Here is an 11,918-nt window from a genome sequence, read left to right on the forward strand (position 1 = left end):
GGGAGAGGGAGAGGGAGAGGGAGGGATGGAGGGAACAGACAGAAAGAAACCAACCAACCAACCCTCCCACCCACCCAGAGTGCTATGTGTTCTAGCTCCACAAAGGAATATTACTGAAATATCCTAGGTATTAAAAAAAAAAATGTAGGCCCTATGTTCCAGGAATCTATTTAACTTACTGTTTCAGTTTCAATATTAGAGAACTAAGCCAGGCATGGTGGTACTTGCCTATAATCCCAGCACTTGGGGAGACAGAGTTAAAGACCATCCTTAGCTAGACATTGAGTTTGAAGTGAGTGTGTCATATGAGACCCTGTCTCAAAAAAAAAAAAAAAATGGGTTCGAGAGATGGCTGAGCAGTTAAAAGCACTGAATGCACTTCTGGAAGACTCGGGCTTATGTCCCAACACTCACATGGTAGCTCATAACTAACATGTTTAAGTCTAGTCCTAGGGGATCTAATGCCCTCCTCTGGCTTTTGTGAAGGCCATCAGGCACATTCATGGTGCACAGATATATACATGTAGATAAAACACCTATATACAGAAAATAAAAACAAAATAATAAAATTATATAAATTCCTAAGAAAAGTTCAAAAAAGTAAAAAACTAGGCTGGAGAGATGGCTCAGATGGTTACAGCATTGTGTTCTTACAGAGGACTCAGATTTACTTCTCAGTACCTACATGGTGACTACAACTATGTGAAACTCCAGTTTCAGGGGATCCCATCTAAGAGGTCCAGGCATGTACATGGAGCACATACATATATATTCAGGCAAAACTTATATAACATAAAATAACAAGTCTAGAGAAAAAGAAGAAGTAAAAAAGTAAAACCACATAATAATCAAAAGTAAAACCCAAGTATTCAAATTTCAAATATGTTTACAGTGTTATCCACAATGCTTCTTTATATTCTTTTTTTTTTTTGGTTTTTCGAGACAGGGTTTCTCTATATAGCCCTGGCCGTCCTTATATTCTTTTATTATTATATTTATTTTTTATTTTTTTGGTTTTTCAAAACAGGGTTTCTCTGTGCAATCCTGGCTGTCCTTGAATTCCTTTTGTAGATCGGGCTGGACTCAAACTCAGAGATCCGCTTGCAGTGGTGGGATTAAATGCATGTGCCACGACATCGAATATTCTTTATTTTATTTTTAAAAGGAAAAAAAATACTGGAACAATATTAGCTCTCAGGGATACTCTTTTTATTTATTCACCATTGCTCTCTACAGACACACCAGAAGAAGGCATCAGACCTCATTGCAGATGGTTGTGAGCCACCATGTGGTTGCTAGGAACTGAACTCAGGACCTCTGGAAGAACAGTCAGTGCTCTTAACCACTGAGCCATCTCTCCAGCCCTCAGGGATACTCTTATCTAGAAGCTTCTATTCTCTTTTCCGGGAACACCAGTGAAGTCTTACAACAGGTGGCTGAGGAAGCAATAGGTCACGTGAGAAAACCTGGAGCTTGCCCTTTGCACATCCTACCCAGTGACACACCTCAGTAGAGCACTGTCATACTAATGATACCAGGTACAGAGGGCTAACTGATTCAGGCAAGATCACGCAAGTAAAATATGAAGCTAAGGACAATGACCTCATCACTACCCTATTAAACAAAGAACTATGAAATGTATAGGAATATAGTTTGTCAGAGTTAAATCTGTTTTGGTTAGAAATAAGATGGATTCAGTTTATTTACTTGATTCAGTCTATTTACTTACTGAATGAACATTTGGGTTTTGTTTGTTTGTTTAAAACAAAAAAACAAAAAAAACCCCAAGGAACATTTCCTACCTTCACTCAGGGAAGGGTGAATAGGTGGTGAAACCAATGGACCAAAGGTCTCCAAATCAAAACGTCCAGTTCGGGATTGGGCCTTCAGTAGCCAATACCGTTTCTCCAGATCAATGATGTCTGATTCTTCCACTAAGAATCAAATCAAACAAGATTATAAATTCACAATGCCCTTTTGGGCCATTAGTTTATCCTGATAAATAAATAAATATATAAATATATATATATCTTTTAAGGGCATATTTTCTCAATTCAACTACTAAAACCAATTATGACCAAAACCCACATTAAAAGACAAACTTAATCATAATTAAAAATTTTAAGACAATGAAATAAAAATAACAAAAGCAAGAGACTTTAAAATTCAGAGAAAAAGAAACTACAATTTCCCATTAAGCAGACTGCTAAAACATAAAATCATATACTACTAATCTATTCTAGTCATATTCAACTTCCACCTTAGATTTAAATTTTGTGTATGTATATCTTCTTTCCTGGTTAGATAGTAACTATCAGAATAGCAGGGCACAGATTTAATTGACATAGCTAACACAATATGCATGATAGCAAACAGTAAAATCATGAAAGGATGAATATGAACAGAGACAACTCCAACTGCGGCTACTGGTTTCTTTTTCTTCTTTCTTTCTTCCTTTTTTAGATAGAATCTTTCTGTATAACAGCCCTGACTGTCTTGGAACTCCCTTTGTAGAGCAGGATGGCCTCAAACTTGGAGACACCTGCCTCTGCTTCCCAAATGCCAGGACTAAAGGCATGTGCCATCACTCCTGGTGAATGCTTATTTTAAATGTTTCTGCTTCTCTCCCAAACAATTAAAGTAAAATTTAGGAAGCATGAAAGTATTTTATTCTCAGTGAAGTATGGTACTCAAAGTTATCTTGCTAAAATATAATTCTGGGACTGTCCTCCTTTGGCCATAATGAAATATTAACTGACATCAGACTTGCCCTCTGGCCATAAATGGCTAGAAACTACACAACTATATAAATCAAGCAGTCACAGAAACTCAAGAACAGGCAATGCAGGACTTCGATCCTAAGATCAAGAAGCTACTATCAGGTGAGCACGTCTACTGTCCTGCTTTTGCCTGTGCCTAGATCTTCAGGGTGGCAAAAGGTATGGAGTCTCAATTCAGAGATTTCACTGTTACAAATGTAGGTCATACAGGAAGGTTGAAGTAGCTGAAAAATTGGGAGGAGAAAGTGATAGAAAAAAGTTATGCAAAGAATTCCAGAGACCTGTACAACTGCATGTTGTTTTGGCAGCTAATTTGTGTTATACACAGTGAAACCCACTGAAGCTTGCCTAGAAAATCAAAGAAAAATTCCCAGAGTGTAGGCAAGCTGGGGAGATATCACATAGCATTCACAACGCTAGCTAGCATTGGGGGAAAAACATGAAAGAGGGACAGCAGATGGCTCAGCAGGTGAAGGAGCTTATCACCAAGTCTGACAACCTGAATTTGATCTGGGAAGCCACATAGTGGAAAGACGGGAAGTGATTCCCACAAGCTGTGCTTTGAACTCCACACATACAGCAATGGCATATATGTGTATACACACACACACACACACAAATACACATGGAGAGAGAGAGGGAGGGAGGGAAGGAGGGAGGATGTAAAAAGGAAACATGAAAAAAGTAAGAAGATGTAACACAAAACTAAGGTTAAGAACTAATCAGCACAAAGGCTAAGAAATAAGAGACAATAGAAATAGACAAGGCTTGAGAACTATGAGTTATAAATATCCAGAATTAGCTGGGCAGTGGTAATGTACATCTTTGATCTCAGCATTTAAAGTAGAAGCAGGTGGATATCTGAGTTTGAGACCAGCCTCAGTCAATGTAATGAGTTCCAGGACAGCCTGGTCTACAAAGTAAATTCCAGGACAGCCAGGGCTACACAGAAAAACTGTCTTGAGAAACAACAACACCACCCCCCCCCCCACAAACACACACAAAACAGAATTAAAGAAATATACTGAGGTAAGAACATGAACCAACTGGAAAAAAAATAACATTTAAAATGTTATTAAAGCAAAGATGAAAAATAACATTTAAAATTAAAATATACCCATTAGAGGACTCAGCAGATTAGGGACTGGACAAAGGGAGAGATGAGAAAACATGAACACTAGGCAACAGAAACTATTCTAATGGAAGAGAAAACAGGCTGAATGACTCATTAGAACTAAAGTGACTGTAAGATAATATCAAACATAAATACAATTATGAAGGAACCAAAAACAAATGAAAGAAAGTATTAAAAATATTTATAGCTGAAAATTTTCTTTTGAGACAGGAACTTGGTATGCAGCAAGCTGGCCCCAAACTCACAATAATCCTGCCTGAGTCTCTTAAGTGCTTTTTGTTTGTTTATTTTTGTTTTATTTTGTTGTTTTTTTGTTTGTTTGTTTGTTTTTGAGACAGGATCTCACTATGTAGCCCAGGATGGACTGGAACTCATTACTGAGACAAGGCTGGTGCTACACTCATAGAAATCTACTTACCTCATTCTCAAAAATGATGGAATTAGAATTATGTAATATTATATGTGGCTCTGAAATTTTTCAAAACTTGAAAGAACTTATCCCCCACACCTAACCACATTAATGCAAGAAATAATCAAATTACTGGTAATGAAACAATTTCATGAGTGTCCTAGTGCACATGCCTAGCAGATGTGAGGCCCTGAGTTAGAGCCCTAGCACAGAAAGAGGGAAGAAGGGAAGAAGGACAAGAATGTTTAAGACCAGGCCAGGGGTGGCATACACTGTCAATCCCCATACTCAGGAAGCAGTTCAAGGCACATTTCTGAGTTCCAGGAGAGCTAGGACTACACAGAGAAAACTCTTGTTGGGCAGACATAGGAGATAGTAAGAAAATCAAGATAAATATTACAAATTAAGCAAAGAAAATAAGATAAATATCTTCAGATAAAAAGGGGCAAAAAGTAAAAAGGCAAAGTAGTAAAAACAACAACAAAAAACTATCAAAATCATTCTAAAAAATACAGAAAATATGAGGGCTTTGTGAGGCAACACATCATTTAACAATAACAGAACTATACAAAAAAGGAATACCAAAGACATTTGTCAGATAGAAGAGAGACACTAGTTATAATCAACATCTATAGAAAAGAACATGGAACAACAACAAAAGAGACAGAAGGAAACATTCAGGCTCTTACTGCCAGAGATCCTATCAACAACCTTATGGCTAGCCTGAATAAGTGAGTCCCTGGGAATTCACTGTCTCTGCCTTCTCCTTCTAACACCAGAGTTACAGATCTATATCACAGTACCTGTCCATTCAGTAGTTACCAGAGATCCAAACTCAGGTCTCCATGTGTGTACAGAAAGTTCTTTACCAAATGAGCAGTCTCATTAGCTTCCTCCATCTTATGTTTTGAGACATGGTCTCTCAATGAACTTGGAACTAGGAACTTCCTGTCTCTGCCTCCCCAGTACTAGGATTACAGACATGCACTACCACATGGGTGGTGGGTATCTGAATTCATGTTTATGCAGCAAGAACTTTACTAACTGAGCCCCTAGGTTTTTTATCTTTAATTTATTATTGTTATTATTGGTAGGTGTATATGGGGGTAGAAGGCGTGCATGTCGAGGCCACAGGACAACTTTATGAAGCCAGTTCTCTCCTTCCATCTTTATGAGAATTTCAGGAATCAAGCTGGACCATCTAACTCATAAGCAGGTAGTTTAAGGAAAGAGCAAATACACTCTACATTATAACCTCTTATGGAAACAACACTATAAAACTCATTAGAAAAGAAACTAGTTTTTAAAAAACAAAACTTCTACTTAAGAATATTGCTTCCTAATTGGGCACAGTGGCATACACCATTAATCCCAGTAAAGGCATATGGATCTCCTAATTTGAGACCAGCCTGGTCTACAAAATGAATTCCACAACAGCCAGGGCTACACAGAGAAACTCGACAAGAAGACAGTATTTTTCCACTTGCACATGGCAGTAAAGAGTGGGCTACTTGAGGGAGGAAGGGGAGAGATGAGGAGAAGGGAGGTGTAAAGGTGAAAGATAAAAAGTGAAAGAAATGTATGAAGATGCCACAATGAAGCATATATTACTTTGTGTGTTAATTTTAAAAATTCATAAAGAAAACTATTCTAAGTCATAAACGGAACAAAAAGTAATCTGAAATTTTAGCAAGCAGCAGAGTTGGAGTCTGGTATCTAAATGAGATGTCACTTCTCTCCTCTTTTCCTAAACAAGATGTCTGTTTATTCTATGATGAAGTATGGCAATTATAAAAAAGAAACTGGCTCCTTTTCTTTAGAGAAACACTAGCTAAAGTCCTAAGTCTTTTCCCAAGCTTTCTTTCAAGTAACACATTAGCAATATAAAATATCTGACCCTGAAAGAAAAGATGTCAACAGAAGCTATATTCACATTTCTATACTTCCCAGTATTGAGCATACGAAGGGCGTCTAATACAGAAGTTTAAATAGATGGGGCTGGAGAGACGCTCAGCGGTTACTAACACGGGCTGTTCTTCTAGAGGACTGGACTTGATTCCCAGGACCTATATGAAGGCTAACATCTACTGGTAACTCCTGTCTCAGGGGCTCCAATGACCACTTCTAGCCACCAAAGGTACCAGGCAAACACTAGTTACACAGACATACATATAGGCAAGACACCAATACACGTTTAAAATAAAAACATAAAATGAAAAAAATCAACATAGAGAAAAATTAAATTAACTGATTTTAGCTTTGTAAATTTTTCATTAACCTGTCAAAACACATTTCCCCCTTTGTAATAAAAATGTGGAGTGTGTGTGTGTTTGTGTGTAAGAGAGAAAGAGAGAAGGAGGAAGAGTAGGAGGAGGAGGAAGAGAGAGAGAGAGAAAGAGAGAGAAAGAAACAATATATGTAGAAAAGAGGAAAGAGTGGTAATGGTCAGTCACCTTCTAGAAGTATGCTTTAGTGCTAACATACATACACTGTTCATTTTCTGAATACAGACTACAAATTCCTCAAACATCTGTGAATTTCATGAGAACTGGCAACTGAACTTTTGGAAAAAGACTCAATAACCTTATTTTCACTTAAGAAAATTAGCAACATGGCTGGAGAGATGGCTAAGCAGTTAAGAACACTAGTTATACTTGAAAGGGATTCAGGTTCAATTCACAGCGCCCATATGGAAGCCCATAACTGTCCGTAACACCAGTTCCAGAGGAACCAACACCCTAACACAGACATCCATGCAGGAAAACACCAATGCACATAAAAATAAAAAATCATTTTTTAAAAAAAGAAAGTTAGAAGCAACAAATTCAATACTTCTTATATTTGTAGGTGGTAAATAAATATATAACAAAACTCATACCCCATTGGCTAAATATGAATGCATCTACATCCACCTGCAGATACAATTCTTTCTGGGAATACCACAGGAAACATTCTAAATTGTTTGGCCTGACTTTGGGCCATTCTAATCAAGTCTCACCTCACAGAAGGCTCCAACTCTACAAGAGCTCTTTAATGACAGAATGGATATTCATGGAAAAGGCCAGGCTCAATATTCAAGTATTTTCATATAATAACACAGTCTTCTAACGTTTCTGAGGAGATAACCTGCTTTCAGGAGCAATGGCCTTCTGAGATTTACTTAGGATAGCTGTAAGCCTTACATCATTACAGACAAGTAAGAGGATAGTGAACGAGATAGAGGTTTAATAGGCAGTCCTACTGTCACTGAAACACCCTTCCCCCATTAAAAGAAGGCTCTAATATGAGACGTGCAAGGGACTAGAACACACAAATTTTATAGTGAGACAAATGCTAAAAAGATTTTTGATATAAAAATATTCACAGTAAATCATACTGATCAAAAATTCACTCAAACTATGGCAATTATTTTAGAATCCACAACTCAAAAGAAATCAATGACTAAACAGGCTTATTCACTCTTACAACATATTATATGGAAACCTGAAAGTCTCTTATTAATTTATTTGAAAACTTATTTCAAGAAAGATGTGTAGGCACATATTTTCTTCTGAAATTCCCTTATAAAAGCATGGGAAATATTAGGAAAAACAACACTTTATAGTATTTTTACTAGAAGAGAAAGAAGAAAAGAGCCTCGAACTCACTGGCATGGGAGGCAGGGAAGGGGGATTTCCTAAAAAGAACTCCAATGGCTCAGGCTCTAAGATCAACAATTGATAAATGGGACCTCATGAAACTGAAAAGCTTCTGTAAGGCAAAGGATGTAGTCAATAGGACAAAACGACAACCCACAGATTGGGAAAAGCTCTTTACCAACCCTACATCTGATAGAGAGCTAATATCCAAAATATACAAAGAACTCAAGAAGTTACTCTGGGCTGGAAAGACGGCCCAGTGGTTAAGAGCACAGATTGCTCTTCCAAAAGTCCCAAGTTCAATTCCCGGCAACCCCACGGTGGCTCATAACCATATGTAATGGAATCTCATGCTCTCTTCTGGTCTGTCTAAAAACAGTGACAGTGTACTCACATACATAAGATAAATTTTTAAAAAATTTAAAAAAAAAAAAAAAAGCAGTTAGACTCCAGAGAACCAAATAACCCTATTCAAAAATGAGGTACAGAGCTAAACGGAGAATTCTCAACTGAGGAATCTTGAATGGCTGAGAAGCACTTAAAGAAATATTCAACATCCTTAGTCATCAGGGAAATGCAAATCAAAACAACCCTGAGATTCCACCTCACATAGCACATATTGGCGAGGATGCAGAGAAAGAGGAATACTACTCCTTTACTGGTGGGATTGCAAACTGGTACAACTACTCTGGAAATCAATCTGGAGGTTCCTCAGAAATTTGGAAATAGATCTACCTGAAGACCCAGCTATACCACTCTTGGGAATATACCCAAAAGATCCCCCACCATGCCACAGGGGCAAGTGCTCGACTATGTTCATAGCAGCCTTATCTGTGATAGCCAGAAGCTAGAAACAACTCAGATGTCCCATAACAAAACAATGGATAAATTACTTAAGAATATATTAAGAATGAGGGCATCGGGCTAGAGAGATGGCTCAGTGGTTAAGAGCATTGACTGCTCTTCCATAGGTCCTGAGTTCAACTCCCAGCAACCACATGGTGACTTACAACCATCTACAATAGGATCTGATGCCCTCTTCTGGTGTCTGAAGACAGCAACAGTGTATTCATATACATATAAATAAATCTTAAAAAATAAAAAAAAAGAATGAATGAGAATGAGGGCATCAAGAGTTTTGCAAGCAAATGGATGGAACTAGACATATCATCCTGACTAAGGTAACTCAGACCGAAAAGAACATGCATGATATATACTCACTAATAAGTGAATATTAGCCAAAAAAGTACAGAATACCTAGGATACAATCCACAGAACTCAAGGAGGTTAACAAGCAGAAGGCCCCAAATGAGGGTGCTTCAGTTCTCCCTGGGAGGGAGAAGAAAGCAATCACAGGAGACAGAGGGAGGGAGGGAAGGAGGGAAGGAAGGAGGGAGGGACCTGGGTGAGAGAGGGGAGGGGAAAATGGGAACATGATCAGGTACTGGGGGGTCCAGGACAGGATAGAACCCCTGAGGGCTAGCATAATGAATGGAAATATGCAACCTTGGGGGGGTGAGGTGTCAGGTGGGGGGACCCTCTAGAAAGTACCATAGACCTGGGAGGTGAGAGACTCTTAGGACTCAAAAGGAGGGACCCTAGATAAACTGCCCAACAGTGGAAATAGGTAACTCGATAGAGGCTACCTCCAGTAGTAAGACAGGGAGGGCATCAAGTGGAGGAATGGGGTTGCCATCCCACAGTCAAAAACTCTGACCCAGAATTGTTCCTGTCTAAAAAGAACTGCAAGGACAAAAATGGAGAAGAGACTGAGGGAAAGATGGTTCAGTGACCAGCCCTTCTTTGGATCCATCTCAAAGGGAGGCTCCAAGGCCTGACACTATTACTGATGCTATGGTGTGCTTATATACAGGAGCCTAGAATGGCTGCCCTTCAAGAGGCCCAACATGCAGCTGATACAGTTGCAGGATACTTATACCCAACAATTGGACTGAAGTCGGGGACCCCTGTGGTTGAATTAGAGAAAGGCTGGAAGAAGCTGAGGAGGAGAACAATCCCACAGGAAGACCAGCAGTCTCAACTAACCCTGTGATCTCTCAAACACTGAGCCACCAACCAGGCAGCATAAACAAGCTGGTCCAAGGCCCCTTACATATATACAGCAGAGGACTGCCTGGTCTGGCCTCAGTGGGAGAAGATGTACCTAACAGTCATGAGATTTGAGGCCCCAGGAAGTGGGGAAGCCTGGCTGGGGGAGGGGGATCCTCTTAGAGACAGGGGAGAGGAAGAATGGGATGAGGAACTATGGGAAGTCAGACCCAGGTAATGACTAGACAGTAAAAAAATAAAAATAATGGTAACAACAACAACTACCACCACCACCTTAGAGAGGAGTTGGAGAGATAGCTCAGTGGTTAAGAGTTTACTATTCTTACAGAGGACCCCAGGTTTAGTACCCAGCACCCACATGGTGGCTTGTAAACATTTCTAACTCCAATTCCAGGGGATCCAATCCCTCTTCTGACCTTTGCAGGCTTCTGTATATAGGTGTACACATACATACACTCATCCATACATACAAAATAAAATTAAAAATTTAAAAAGTCAGACAAAGAAGAAAAAACCTTCTGATATGATAGACACCTAAGTATGCTTGCTATGCAGTTATGAGGAGCAGAGTTCAAAATCCTGAAACCATATTTTAAAAAAAGCTAGGCAGCCAGGCTATGGTGGTGCACACTTTTAATCTCAGCACGTAAGAGGGAGAGGCAGATTTCTGAGATCCAGGCCAGGCTGGTCTACAGAACAAGTTCTAGGACAACCAGGGCTAAACAGAGAAACCCTGTCTTGAAAAACCAAAACACAAAACAACAAAAAGCCAGAAGCAGATAAAGAATGTTGAGAATTACTTAAGGCAGGAAGAAGGATGAGTTCTTCCTCTACCAGGAGTCTTTTCAACCAGCGGAACTCCTGGATACTAGATTTTTCTTTTGCTTCAGTTTATAAATCGTGGTAATCTGCAGGCAACAGCTCAGGAAACTATAGAGCTTTATTAAGACAATTAGTAAAGGGCTAGACTTTCCATGCTGTAGCATCTCATTGATTATTTATTTATTGGAAGAAAAAAGCAGGGACAAAAACCCTTTCATCTTTATCTTTATAAGCATATTCTGTTACTATCAGGCAAATTATTAAAGGTGAACAGAAACAATATAATGTCATTACTTACAATGTGTGACTCCGGCCAGCGTTTGATAGAAAGTAGGAGTGTCACTGTCATCAGTGAGTGTCACATATACACCCCCAGACAACAGCCAGCGAGAGAAGGTAAAAGCATCTTTGTTTAGAAGAAGCCAACTTCTGAATTTTTCATAGTTTACCTTTTCACCCTAAAATTGAAACAAGAAAACATTTTTAGTACAACTTTAGGGTAAAGTACTTAGAGCCTGAACAACTTTAAACATATTAGTGGTTGACATTTTCCCATCTACTACCTAAAACTAAGGACTACTAAAATAACACCACAAAACACACATACTTGGGAAGCAAACTGTGATTCAAAAAACAGCTGCACTTCATAAATCTATAATCCATAAAATCTATGCATAAAGTCTATGTGCTAACTGTAAATTATCAATTTGTTAAAGCAGTCAATTGCCAATTATAAACTATATTTTATTTGTTATAATATGTCTGAAATCTGTAGGCTGTATTTATATTTGTTTCAATTTTTAGTAAACCTAGTGCTTGAAGAATAACTAAATAATTACGAACACAGGCTGCTCTTACAGAGGACCCAGATACGGTTCCAAGCATCTACACAGTGCCTCACAGTATTCATAACTCCAATTTCAGAGGATCCAAAACCTTCTTTTAGCTTTTCTATGTACTCCTGGCTGTCCTGGAGCTCACTCTGTAGACCAGGCTGGCCTCGAACTCAGAAATCCACCTGCCTCTGCCTCCCAAGTGCTGGGATTAAAGGCGTGCGCCACCAC

At 38.8% G+C, this 11,918-nt stretch overlaps 1 protein-coding gene across 1 annotated transcript in view; it reads right to left on the reverse strand.

Moving 5' to 3' along the window:
- Positions 1-11,918, reverse strand: part of Usp32 (ubiquitin specific peptidase 32) — a 141,254-nt gene that overhangs the window by 72,213 nt on the left and 57,123 nt on the right. Inside the window, exons 5-6 of the mRNA XM_028772406.1 lie at positions 11,153-11,312; positions 1,803-1,934 (exon numbers count right to left, since the gene is read on the reverse strand). Coding sequence (XP_028628239.1) covers positions 1,803-1,934; positions 11,153-11,312 — 292 coding nt within the window. The remainder of the gene's footprint in view (positions 1-1,802; positions 1,935-11,152; positions 11,313-11,918) is intronic.

This window comes from Grammomys surdaster, unplaced genomic scaffold (assembly GCF_004785775.1).
Source record: "Grammomys surdaster isolate TR1022 unplaced genomic scaffold, NIH_TR_1.0 213, whole genome shotgun sequence".
Lineage (NCBI taxonomy): Eukaryota > Metazoa > Chordata > Mammalia > Rodentia > Muridae > Grammomys > Grammomys surdaster.